The sequence below is a fragment of the Coturnix japonica genome, chromosome Z, assembly GCF_001577835.2.
Source record: "Coturnix japonica isolate 7356 chromosome Z, Coturnix japonica 2.1, whole genome shotgun sequence".
NCBI lineage: Eukaryota > Metazoa > Chordata > Aves > Galliformes > Phasianidae > Coturnix > Coturnix japonica.
In genome coordinates this window covers 12,143,691-12,157,789 of record NC_029547.1, presented here as the reverse complement: position 1 = coordinate 12,157,789, position 14,099 = coordinate 12,143,691, and the positions used below count along the sequence as shown (strand labels likewise).

The 14,099-nt window shown below is 41.9% G+C and overlaps 1 protein-coding gene across 1 annotated transcript in view; it reads left to right on the top strand.

Annotated features, from left to right (window-relative positions):
• Positions 1-526: 526 nt before the first annotated feature.
• TBCA (tubulin folding cofactor A) overlaps positions 527-14,099 on the top strand; it is a 30,415-nt gene continuing 16,842 nt past the window's right edge. The window contains exon 1 of the mRNA XM_015848606.2: positions 527-693. Coding sequence (XP_015704092.1) covers positions 641-693 — 53 coding nt within the window. The 5' untranslated portion in view covers positions 527-640. The remainder of the gene's footprint in view (positions 694-14,099) is intronic.

The window sequence follows — 14,099 nt, the reverse complement described above, 5'->3', positions numbered from 1 at the left end:
TTGGAGCTTGAAGGCACTGGATCAGGCTGCTAGGAAACCAATCTGACCTGGTCTTGAATGCCTCCAGAGATGGGATACCCACAGTTTCTCTCAGTAACCTGTTTCAGTGCCTCATCACCCTCTGAGTAAAAAATCTCCTCCTAGTATCTAATGTAAATTTCCACCTTTTATTTTAACTGTTAACCCTTACCCATTTGCTATTTGCCTGTGTAAAAAGTCAGTCTCCCTTCTGTTTATAAGCTCATTTTAAGTACTGACAGGTCACGACGAGGTCTCCCCAAATCCTTTTCTCCTAACCAAACAAGCCCAGCTCCTTCAGCCTGACTTCACAACGAAGAAGCTCCAGACTTCTCATCATCTTCGCATTCCACTCCAAAGGCTCCACGTCTGCCTTGTACGGGAGAACGTACCTCTCTCGCTGTTCACACCCCCTGGAACCTCTCATCCTCCGCCGCAGCCGCCACGGGGACACAAGATCAGGGAGTGTCCCGTCGGAGCGCCGCCTCCCCGCACAGCGCCTCCCCGCCCCTCTGCCGCTCGTCGTTCGGCGCATGCGGACGGCAGTGTTGCTCAGTCACGGGCCTCCGCCGTTCCCTTCGCCTGTGCGCCGTAGGGTCCCGGCCCGCGCTGCAGCCCCGCCATGGCCGACCCCCGCCTGAGGCAGATTAAGATTAAAACCGGCGTCGTGAAGCGGTGAGTGTGGAGAGGCCGGCGGGCGCTCCGGTTCCGCTGCCGCGCGTTGGGTGCTGCTGGGCCCGGCCCGCGGGCTCGCAGCCGTGTTGGCGGCCTCCCGGTTGTGCCCGCTCCGCCGGCGGCGTTTGACCCGCACGGGGGCGGCCCTGGCTGTGCCGGCTTCTCCTGCCTTGGGAAGAGGCCTGCCGCCGCCACCACTGCAAGGTTTTGTTCTGGATCCTCAGCAGATGGAGAGCCGAGGGCACGCTGCCTTGGTGAGGTCCGAGCGGCCTTGCTGGACCTCGCCTCGGGAGGCAGCCAGCCTGGGCTGCCTTACCAAACAAACGCTGAAATACTCGGTGGTCGGTAGTCCACGCTGCCAGGTTGGTTGTAGATTTGGCACTCCACCAGCGTGCACACCGAAGAGAAACTACTGCGTATTCGGAGGTATAGCATATGCTTTTGCATTACATTCCAAGGACATGGGGAAATGGTTTTAAGTTAAAAGAGGGAAGATTTAGGTTGGATGTTAGGGGGAAGTTCTTTACTAGGAGAGTGGTTAGGCCCTGGAACAGGCTGCCCAGGGAGGTTGTGGATGCCCCGTCCTTGGAGGTGTTCAAGGCCAGGTTGGACAGGGCTCTGGGCAACCTGATCTAGTAAATGTGTATGTTTGGTGGCCCTGCCAGGCAGGGGGGTTGGAACTACATGATCCTTGAGGTTCCTTCCAACCCGGCACATTCTGTGATTCTGTGATTCTGTGACATGGGCAGAAATTCCAAGCATTAATTAACATCTCTGGTGGTGGTGGGATGAAGGCTAATAGCCATTCTCACTGTAAATGCCCAACTCTTTAAAGGGGGTGCCCAAACCGGTTCCCGCTGATGTTACATCCACCTGAGGCATCTGTTCTGCCATCTTATCTTCAACACCAGAATGTCTATTCTACTTTGTTTACTTGGCAACAAGTTTTGCAGCCTCCATGTTCTGTTGTAGAGCTTACATTTATGCAAGCCTCCTGTCCTTCAGCTGATATCCACTCAAGTTTTGTGAAAGCCTTTTCTCATGGTTCAGGTCCACACAGATTATCTGTGTTAATCTTTCTTGTTGTGGTCATCAGGAAAAGCCTTTGGTGTAAAATATTTGGTTGCAGGCATTAGGGCCTACTGAGTCTGCGCTGGTTCAGGCGTGGATAGGAGTTGTTGTGTGTGCCAGATCAGAACATTAAGTAGTACAGTCTCATGCAATTGACTTTGTATTACAACCAATTTCAGTTGCCTAAAAGTAAAGAGGACATGCTTTCTAACACCCTATTGGTTGGGAACACTGGACTTCCTCGAAGTAACATGTACAAAGTTTTCTTGTTTTTGTGGATACATTTTGAGTTCCTGGTCTCAAAATGCAGAGCAAGTCTCAAGTGCAGCTACACAAGGAATTGATGGTGTGATTCCAGTACCTTATTTCCTGTCACTCTGCTGAGTGACAGGTCATGGAGTCATGTTGTTTTTCAGCCTGGAATTTTTAGTGCAGCCAATTTAAATGGCTGAGTTGCTGCCTTTTGCTTTGGATCCCTTCTGTGAATTGGGTTATGGTTACTGGCCTGGCTAGGCAGCAACATTGTAAATGTTTCTTTGCATTTTGAAGTGCTTTTTAGTTTGTGTTTTATAGGCAGAATATTCTGAAGTGTGGAAAAGCTACAATTGCTTAGGCTATCATCTTTTTTTACTTCAGTCTGCATTCTTTCATTTGGTCAAAGGAGTAATTTATTGGTGTCTTCTGAGGAAACTGGTGTACCTGATAAATGACAAGTAGCTTGTAGAAGTTCCTGTAGTAGCTTATTGCTGCTGCTTGATAGTTTCCCCAAAAGAACCGTGTGGTAATGCCTAATAGCTTTTCAAATGGCCATAACATCATACAGCATCACAGAAGCTACCTGAATGAGATTTTCCTGCAAGTCTATAGACTGGAAAACAGGGGAAGTGTGCACCAAGTAATGAGTCCCAGTCAGAGCTTCAATTCACAAACATTTCAAAAGAATAGATGAGTTACCGTAGTGATAGATGTTACAGGTTCCAGGCTGTCATTGACAAATTATGAGCTGCAGCAGTGCCAGTGCATGATGGTAGCAGTAGCGAGATGCCTGCCAGCCTGAGTGTTCTTCACCCAGCAGGGTGGCACAGTGCTTACTAAAGGTGTCCTTATCTTGGTGGAGGAGAAGGAGCACAGCATCTCTTACCTCCCTTTTCTCCTACAGGATCTTCTCCTTTCTCATCCTCACTTTTCCTCTCTACTCTCTTAGACCCTAAACCTGATGTTTCTGTCCCTCATTAATATGATTTGGGTGTAGAGTCAATTACAACAGTCATGTGTTTAGCATATTCTTCTTCATTGTTTTTTGTTTAGTGTAGCACTCCTTTGTTGACTTAATACATGGAGATTGGTGGATTCTTGTTTTAATTCTGTTGCAATTTTGTTGCATCTGAGTTACAAAATAAGCTGTTTAAGTTCCTAGTAAGTATTAGTCCAGTTACAATGATACTACTAGTTATATGAATAATATTAACTGCTTTTTTTCCTCCACCTTTTATCTGAATTTACTGTATGTGATATGTTCAGCATATATTGGAAAGTTGTTCTGTGTTATTCTAAAACTAGTTTTACTCATCTCTCCAGACTGCAATCCATTGATTTCCACTTGACTATAGGTGTGTTGTTCACTACACAGAGGCATTTCCACACCTTCCTGTGCCTCTGTTTTCAAGGACACTGCTATCATCCCATTCTAGTTTGATCTTTTTATCTTCTGTGCTGCTTTTTTTCATTCAGCGTTAGAAGCAGCTCTTTCTTACTAAAATATACTTGTTAGTAAAAGAAAGCAAATATAATAGTGTCATGTCACTCAGTTGTACAGTGCTGAGTGAAAGTGCAAAGTGGCACCTGCTCAGAATTGTTGTTAAGTTCTTGAAGAAAGGCTTTTGGCTGTTCAAGACAAGCCCAGACAAACCTTACTACTCCTGAAAACTGCTTGTTAGCCAATGCAAATACTGTGGCCTCTTAAGGGTAATGGTAACAAAATGTTTAATAAGGTAAAGCATGGCATAGGAGCCCTGCATAGGTGAGCAGTCCTTTGATGTGAAACTATTGCCAGTTGTGATAGGAGGCTTGCTTTTAGTCTAGCACCAACCTAAAGCTGTGCTGCTGTGTCACAGCTTCCTCCTTCGAGGGGTCACACATCTGTGTGTTTCAGGGTGTTGATGTGATGAAAAATAAACTAGATTTAAAAAAAAAAAAAAAAAAAAAAAAAAAAAAAAAAAGGGGGGAGGGTTTGGAAATATGAGGCCTGTTAGGACTGGCTCGCAACACAACTGTGTTCAAAAGGCATAAGGAATTCAAGTGCAGTCAACAGGATTTGCATTTGCTTTTTGCTGTGTGAATAAGAGAGTGCTCTCAGTTTGAGTTTTCTGCGGTAACAATATGCAAATCTACAGATACTCTGCATTAGCTGGCCTACTGTAGGGAAAGGTAGCAGCTTTTCAGGGCACCTTAGAGCAAGTGGGCAAGCTTAAAGTTAACTTGTTTCCTTCTTTGTAACTCTGCAAATCCTTTAAAATTCCATTTCTGTTTTTCAGCAGAATAGAACTGTGATTAAATGCTTCATACCTTAAGTTAGTTTGATGCATCAATATAAATTGCACTTTCAAGTGCCTAAACACTTGAAACATGTGGGCTGTCTCTGGCCTGGATCTCATAGGTCTCAGTGACAGCAGCAGTTGCTCGCTTCTGTGGCAGTTAGACACAGATGCAAGGAGAAGCGTGGTTCTATCCCACTCCACCTTTCCTTCTCAAACTGGAAGCTCTGTTCAGTACTCTGTACTACAGTTGTGCATGTGACTTGGATAAATTTGGGAGCTTTCATATTTTCCCCTCATTTGGAACTAGAGTATCTATATAGGTATTTATTCATAATGTGTGAGAGAACACATAAAGTATCAACAAGCAAGAACAACTGACTTAATACTTAAGTCATTTTTTTCTTGTATTTTTCTGAGTTTTCACCTTGGAAAACTGCATTGAATTTACTCTATAAGGCTAATTTTTCAAGCACATTCGATGCTCAGACTACAGTACAAGTATACCAAAATAGGTAAGGGTCAAGAGCTACTAGAATGTTCTGAACTTTCTTCACACTTCATTTGTCTGTTTTAATCACCTGCTGTAATCACTCTTTTCTTATGAGTTACTTAACTCATCTCTTTTTCGAGCTAAGAACAAAGCAGCTGTTTAATGTGGGATTTTTATAATCTGTATATTACAGATTCTTTGTGTATCCTTCTCAAGAGACTGCCTGTTGTAGTTGTGGATAATTTACTTGCCTTTGTGTTTCTTCCTTGTTATGTATTAATGAAAGGAACTTTAACTATAAATGAGGAGGATCTCTTGCATTTTCATACAAAATTAATAGCCAAGTGATTGCATACTTTCATTACCCAGTATTCAAATAACTAGATTTGATGAGTGTGATTAATAACATTTATTATATTTGTGATTTATGTCCTAGCAAGAAGTTCTTATTTAATCACTTCAGAATAGTCTTACTCTCAGTAGTCCAAGCTCAAAAACCTGCCTCAGACTAAATGAATTGATCTTTTAATAAATAAATAAGTCGTATACTCATTTCAGATCAGCAAGGGTTTTAAAAACTACTGTGAACAAAGTAAGTTGGGGCGTGTGAAAATAGCGCTGATATTTGCCCATAGTTTCCATCTGGTTAAATGGAAGTGACACCAGTAGATTAGAATGAGACTAAGACAATTCACATTGCAATTGTGTTAGTTTAACTTTAACAATCTTTTAACACTCTTGTTTAAATGTGGCTGACATACCATAATTACAAATCTACAAGCCTTGATTATAGAATTTTACATCATGAACCTATGGGGAAAGTGTATTGATTTTTGTGAAGCAGCCCTTTTTAAAACCACCTTTCTAAAACTATGGAATCTTCCCAACATTGTTTTTTCTCCTGCAGCACTGGTGATGTTACTGCTTTTTCTCTTTGTAAAATATCACCATTTTAAGTTACATTGCCAAATAGTTTACATTATTGTGGTTCTTTTTTAAAGTAAAGAAACTTCTGAAAGTTACACAGTACATTTTAAATGTTGTATTATTTTACTGCTGAGCTCAGGATACATTTTGTATAAGTGGCATGTAAATACTGCAAATATTTACTGCTACATGGTGACTTTTACTAAGTTAAGAACAAAAGAAGTTTATTTTCTTGGTTACTCAAGAACTGTGCTATCTCTGGTGAAGATCTCAAGTTTTTTCCATCTTCTGTCTACCACATGGGTTATGTCTGCTTACTTGCTTGTTTCACATTAGCTGTGGGCACCAGTTCTGACTCTTAATATTAATAAATTGGTAAGAAACTCATGGCACTAGGGTACTATGTTTAGGCTGTGGTTGGACTTGATGATCTTTGAGGTCTATTCCAACCTGGGCAATTTGATGATTCTATGTCTCCTTTCTTTAGTCTCATTATAATTAAAAGATTTCACATAACAACTGCTGATTAGCTCAATTAATGGAAAGGACTGGGATATCCTGTATTGTATGGGTACTGGGGAATGATCTGCTGAGCTGCTCAGCTATACTGTGTCAGCATGACAAAGCTATTTCATGTGTTTACACTGCTTATCCAAGAACACAGGGATTCAGGAGGGTGAATGCACTGCATGTGGTGTTGGATACACACTGGCTCTGTATCCAAATTAAATAATCTTTCTCAAAGTGCCGGAGCATTGTGTAGCTGCTTGTCACCATCTCCATCCTAGAGTTTTAACAATACACTCTATAAATTTGGGTCCAGTTCCAGACTTGTTTGTTAGTCCAGAGATACTTAGATATGGCTTAAGTACCTCCTGTAGTGCTCCTGGTGTCATACAGAAAGTCTTGAGTTGGCCCTACATTTGAAAGTCACTACAATCTTCTAGAATTGCTGTCTGTCCTGTGTAAAAACTGCTCTGTGTGAATTAGATTAAGACACTGCAACTGCATTACACAGTACTGAGTTAACACCTGTTAACATATAGTCGACAATTCAAATAACAAATTTAAGGGTAATTGCAATGCTTGAACCTTTAAAAGATAGAGTTCTTTGCATTTCTTCCTCCATCTCTTATAGGATGCCATCCAGAGATCTTGACAGGCCTGAGCAGTGGACCCAGGAGAGACTCGTGAGGTTAAACAAATCCAAGTGCAAGGCCTTGCACCTAGGTCAAGGCAACCCCCTCTGTCAGTACAAGCTGGAGATGTAAGGATGAAGCACTGCCTTGCTGAAAAGGTCCTGGGTGTGCTAACAGATGGGAAGCTAGACTTGAGCCAGCAACATGCCCTCATAATCTAGAAAGCCAGTGGTATCCTGGGCTGCATAAAAAGAAACATGGGAAACGTGGCCAGCAGGGTGAGGGTAGCAGCACTCTGTGCTTTAAGACCTCACCTACAGTACTGCACCTAGATGTGCATTCATCAGTACAGGAGAGATGTAAACCTGCTGGAGTGCATCCAGAGGAGGGCCACAAAAATGGTCCGAGGGATGGAACACCTCTCCTACAAGGACTGGCTGAGAGAGCTGGGCAGGGTCAGACTGGAGAAGAGTGCTCTGGTGACATCTGATAGTGACTTTTCAGTGACTGAAAAGGGACTATGGAAAAAAGGACAGGCTCTTTAGAAGGATCTGTTGTGATAACACAAGTGTACGTGGTTTCAAATTAAAAGAAAGGAGATTTAGATTAGATATAAGGAAAAGGTTTTTTTTTTACAGTAAGGGTGGTGAAGCACTGGAGCAGAGGGCTGGTAGATGCCCTGTCCCTGGAGACATTCAGAGGCTGTCTGGACCAGCTTCTGGGCAACCCGACCTACCTGTAGGTGTCTCTGTTCATTGCAGAACTGTTGGACTAGGTGGCCTTTAAAGGTCAGAAATACTAATTTTTGTGTGCTGAATCAGAATTTGGATCTACAGGGAGGAAAATTAGAACAAAAAACAATGCTTAATGTATAGAAGATGTTACAGCTGCACTAACAATCCTAATATATAACAGCTTGACTTTAAGTATTGTTAAATTCTATGCATTGTGTAAGTGGAGTGCTAATTCAGGATCAGGAGACCCATACTATTTTCTTTAAACTATATTGATGTTTTTCCTAATCCACTGTGAAGTGACTACTGACATACCAGGACTTCAGTTCAACTTTGATCAGCATTGTAACACTTTCATTTTGCTTTTCAGATCTAACAGGAATTAGTAGAGTTATTGTAGTATGGTGGTTGTTGCCCCACTGGAGGCTCCATTTCTTATTCTTCCATGTCTAGAAGATAAGTTCTGGGATTCCTTTATACTTAGAATCCTCAGATTCTGTTGCGTTCTGTTCTGTGCCACTCTCAGAATTTTTACTGTTCCAGAATCTCTTCAGGATGAGTTCTATCAGAGATTCTTTCAGTTCTTTTGCAGGTGCAGTTCCTCCTCCTTCTTTGCTTCCAACAGAGTTCAGCAAATCCTTTGCCCCAGGATCATCATCTGCTTTTTGAATAGTTCACAAGTTAACAGCTTTATTCCTTGCTGCCTTTGCTGGATTCTTCCATTCTTTGCTGTATCTGCCCTGCTGCATGTTACCACTAACTGCTGGTGTTCATTAATGCCCTAGTAAAGCAGACTTTCTTAGTGGAGGAAAAAAGCAGCATCAGCTGTTGCTATGGAAAGATTTGAAAAATAAAATATTTGCAGGATGTTGGACTGCAAGATCAGGAAAATAGCTGGTTAGAGTCTGGGAAAAAATCCCAAACCCAGGAGACAGGAGATCTAAGATTTTAAGTAAAAATTGAATACTGTGTCTTTTAATCAAATGAAAAGATGCTATAAAATGTCAAGAGGATGTTATTTTTAAACTGAAACAGCTTTCTGATTTCTAAAACGCCTTGTAAATGATATTCATTGTCTTCTCAATAACAATTTGTGACAAACGCCAGCCCTGCAAAATTAACCTGAGAATGTCATGGTGACTCAGGTCTATAAGCTTTAGAAGTAGGAGGAGTCAAAACAATATATATACTTGTATATGGTTGCATCACAATTTGACTCAATAAAAATCTTCTTTGATTTTCAAGAATTTCAAGAAATTAATGTGTAAACTGGAGAGCTGATCTAAGTTAGAATGTATGGCAGCTGTTAATACCTGTGGTAAGTATTGTATTTGTTGTCCCCTTTCTTTCTTTTCCCCCTAGGCCTAAATCTGTAAAGCAAGTGAGTTTACACGTGTTCTTGGTTTCAAATAAGTTACTTAAGTAATAAGCAGATTTAGGACCAGATACTTCAAGCTCTACAGCACCAGTGTTACTGCAAATATTGAATTGCTTATGCTGTAAATGTGCATAATGTTAATACATGGCCAGTTATGCTATAACTAACAACAACAGGGAAAAAAAACACAAAACTGTACCCTTTGCAGTTGTACTAGTATTGATTTTTAGATTAGAACAAAGTCAGCGTAAATATTTCATTGTCTACTCAATACTTTTGTTTTCTTTGAATTTTCTGTGTTCTTAGTATATATGCTTATACACTATGGTTAATGTTAATACTAGTTTTGAAGAGATCGTAGTATTGCAGAAGTGCCAAGATTGGAAAAGACCTCCAAGGTCATCCAGTCCAGCTGTCTGCCTATCACCAGTATTTTGCAGTAAACCATGTCCTTCTGTACAACATCTAAATGTTTCTTGAATGCTTGCAGGCTTGGTGACTCCACCACACACTGGGCAGCCCATTCCAGCACCTGACCATTCTTTCAGGGGAGTAGTTTTTCCTATCTTCGAACCTGAATCACCCCTGGCACAACGTGAGGCCACTTCCTCTAGTCCTATCACCAGTTACACTAGAGAAGAGACTGACCCACCCCTCACCACAGCCATCCTTCAGGTAGTTGTGGAGAGCAATATGGACTCACTTGAGCCTCCTTTTCTCCAGACTAAATAATCCATGTTCCCTCAGCTGCTCCTCATAAGACTTGTACTCTAGACCCCTCACCAGTTCTGTTGTCCTCCACTGGGTATGCTCCATGGCCTCCATGTCTTGTAGTCAGGGGCCCAAAAATGAACTCAGTATTCAAGGTGCAGCCTCACCAGTGATGAGAACAGAGGGATGATCGCTTCCTCACTTCTGCTGGCAGCACTACTTCTGATTCAAGCCAGGATGCCACTGGCCATCTTGGCCACCCGGGCACAGTGCTGGCTCGTGTTCAGCCAAGCATCAATCAATATCCCCATGTCTGTTTCCTCTATGCAGTCTTTCAGCCACACTACTCCAAGCCTGTAGTGTTGTAGTATTCCAGCCTTGTGATTCTATGATTCTATGAGCATACCTGTCCAAGCCACAGGCTGCCAGCTTCTGCAGGAGAATACTGTGAGAGACAGTGAAGTCTGGTTAGATGGTGGGTTGGCATTCACCTGTTCCAGCTCCCTCAGCACCCTCAGGTATATAAATACCTGCTCTTTCATTAGTGAAACAGTACAGATGTTCTTAATTTCGTTATGTAAAAAAACTTGTCTTAACAGGAGGTTAAAGATTAAAGAAATCCTCCTGCTGTGCTGTCCACTGTGCAAATTTGATTTTTCATTTGTCTAACTGAAGAACTCCCTAGGACTCTCTGGTCAGAGGGGTAGCTTTGCTAGTTATGCTCCTCCAGATGGGAATGCTGGAGATAGCATATAAGGAACAAGGAAGGAACTGAAGTACCTTTGGGAAATGAGAAAGGAGAGGAATCCAAGGCCTTTTCAGTAGAAGTCAGGAGTTAAAACAGTCTGCTGCAAATATGCACCTGAGTAGATGAGGACTGTAGTCTCTTGGGAAATGGTGTCACCCTAAATTTTAAGTTCTCGTTCTGGGCCCTGCCTTCTCCACTTCTCTGGTCTCTGACATTAGTCTCAAATCTTCTGCTGAGCTTGCTCAATTTTCTTAATGTGGGAGAAAAACTGACAGCTTTTTTTTTCATACTTTGTTAATTTCCTGGTTTGGTGAACTGAATTTGGCTCGTGGAGATAATTGTTTGAGCATGAGTGTTGGCAGGGATGTATGCTGGGGGCAGGGAACAGATCTCTGCTGAGCAGTGATCAGCTTTTTTTACTGTATTGAACTATCTTGTGTTTACTTTGCTTTTCAGCTTTGGCAGTGAGAAGTAAAAGGGAAAAGGGTGAGGAAGTAAATCATAATCTTATGGAGAAGGTAGTTAAGGAATTACTTTTCCTTCATTCATCTCATGTGGGAATACAAGAAAAGCTGTTCAGAGCAGCAGCTGTGGAGCAAGATAAACAGCATGAGAACCAAGGACACCTCTGCAAGGAGAAGAAGAGTCTCACAGCTCTGATTGGTTATGTGCCTGCATGGACAGTTGAAAAGTGTTTTGTAGAATGCTTTGTTGACATGTAAAGGTTTTTGGGAAAGTTGTAAGGGCGCATTGGAAAGTTAGAAAATAACAACTTGTGAAGGTATATAAGGGATGTAAGAACTTGTAATAAACGATTTGGATCGTTCACGTCTGAGTGGGGCGCAATTTGCAGCGTTTGAGGCACGGACTCAGATGTGAACGATCCAGAATGGAAGCTTGAAGTATGAAAATCACCTGTTAGCATGCAATTTGCCACATTTTACATTTCTTATTTATTTCAAAGTGTTAAAGGAGAGGAAGGATTTGAGAATTTTGGGTTAGTAGACTTATTTTAAAAGAGAAAAACTAAAGAAAAATTTCAGTCATTAGTTCATACTTAGATTTTATACCAGGTGGCTCTAACCAAAAGCTCTCCCATTCTGATATTCCACTGAACTGTAAAACTTTCCATGAAGCAGAAGATTTGAGACTAATGTCAGAGACCAGAGTTCCAATTCACTTAGCTGTTGACAGTCTCTTTTATATAACTACTTAGATAGCTTACTACTTTCAGTGATTTTCTTAACTTCATAAAATCAGTAAAATACCTTAAAATTTGAGACCTTATCTTGAAACTTTAGGATAAAGACTGAATTGTGAAGAAAAAGCTTTGTGGCCAAAACACAGGTATTTCCAGGGCTGAAAATCAAGTCAGAGGGGAAAGAGATCAAAAAAATCATAAAAGCAAAATTGCTTTTTATTACTTGTAGTGGATGATGGCAGAGTAGAAATAGAAATCACTTATGTAACCTAAGTAATAATGTTCTGACATGACTAGATCCCTGTAAGGGGAAAAGTTGTGTTTTAAAGAGGGTGTATCACTGACAGTGTAACAATTTCATCATGGTCTCAGTCTCTGACAGAAATGTAGTCTGATCTATTTATCACAGAATCATTTGAGTTGGAAGGAACATTCAGAGGTTATCCCTTCCATCTCCCCTGCTGTGAGCAGGGACAGCTACTGCCATATGAAGTTGCTGAAAGCCTGGTCCAGCCTGACCTTGAGCATCTCCAGGGATTGGGTATCCACCAGTTCTCTGTTCCAGTGTCTTGATACCCCTGTCATAAAAACTCTTTCTTATATCCAATCTAAATCTTTCATTTTTTAGTTAGAAGCCATTTCCCTTGTCCTTCCACAACATACTGTTAAAAGAGTCTGTCCCCTTCTTTCTTATAAACTTTCTTATATCCTCCCTTTAATAATTTTCACAGGATTGACTGCAGTGAATAGGTGTATTTCTTGGTTAGCTTTCAGAAACAATGATGTTCGTGGTGATATTTTGAAGGCTGTAGGGTTGTAGTTCTTGGGGCAAGGGAGGAAGACTGTGAATACCTGAAGTTAAAGGAGTTAGAAACTGAATTTTATTCATCTTCTTTCTACTCCCTGAAGAGGGGCCAAATTAAGAGAGTTTTGTTTTGGGTTGTGTTTTTTTTTAATAGACAGAGTCATTGAGGTTTTGGAGTTTTGAGGGAAGATGGGATGAAGAACTTTGTGTTGGAACGGTCCTATTCTTCCTGTGTTCTTTACTGCAGATTTTCCAAAAAAGAAAAAAAAAAAAAAAGTTAAATTACAGAAATGTTTGATTTGTTGTCTTTATACCTACTGAATGCAGATAGAGAATGACAGATCCATGTTGGACTTAGAATGCTTAAATAGTGCGTAGACTTATTGACTAAAACTGAAATGAGAGAACTTACCCACCAAGGTTCCATGACATTTTGTTGCCATGATGCAAGCCAGGATGCTGTTGGCCTTCTTGGCCACCTGGGCACACTGTCGGCTCATGTTCAGCTGAGCATCAATCAATACCCCCAGGTCCATTTCCTCTATGCAGTCTTCCAGCCACTCTGCCCGAAGTCTGTAGCATCACCTGGGGTTGTTGTAGCCAAAGTGCAGGACCCGGCATTTGATCTTGTTGAACCTCATCCTATTGGCTTCAGCCCAGCTCTCCAGCCTGTCCAGATTCCTCTGTAGGGCCTCGCTACCCCCAGGCAGATCCACACTCCCAGCCAATTTGGTGTCATCTGCGAACTTACTGAGGGTGCACTCAATGCCCTCATCCAGGTCATCAATAAAGATACTGAAGAGGAAAGGCCCCAGCACCTACCCCTTGCACCCACTGACTTTTATCTACACTTGCTGAATGTTTATGGGGCCAGTGAGGCAACGGATGGGTGTATCAGCAGTGGCAACAGCAACATGAAGGGCAAGCCATATTCCATATGACCATGGACAGCTGTCACACTATGAAATGAGGAGTGTCTGTATCAGCTTTTTCGTACAGATTGGCAGATTATGACCAGGGAACAGTATAGAGCTGAATATCGGCTTCAGTTTGTTGGAAATGGTGGTGTTAATGTTGGGATGTTGAAAAGTTTGCACCAGGTGGATCCTATGAATGGTCACATGGGAAAATAAATGCACATGCAAGTTTGGCAGGGCCTACTGCATCAATAGAAGGATGAAAATGAGTTTCCTGGATTGCATCATCACCAGTGATGAGACATGGTGTCACTACTGTGAGCCAGAGTCAAAATGGCAGTCTACGCAGTGCCAAGATGTAAATTTCCCATCTAAGAAAAATTCTAGTGTGAAGCCTTCAGTGGGTAAACTAATGCGCATTGAGCTAGGAAAAGAGTGATACTTCTGGATTTTCTGGAACCCAGACAAGCCATCAACTCCGCTACATCACAGCGTGGACTAAAGTGAAGGCGTGGATTTCCACATTCAGACCAGAGAAGAAGACAAACTTTCTCTTGCTGCATGGTAAAGCCACATCCCATACCAGTCCATAAGGCTGTGGAGCACATTGCCAGTCTTAGCTGGATTGTGTTACCACACCCACTGTATAGTCCAGATGTGGTGCTTCAATCTCTTTAGATCACTGAAAGATAGGCTGCATGAGCAACGGTTTCCTGCTGTTTATACCATCATAGCAGCTGTGACAAAG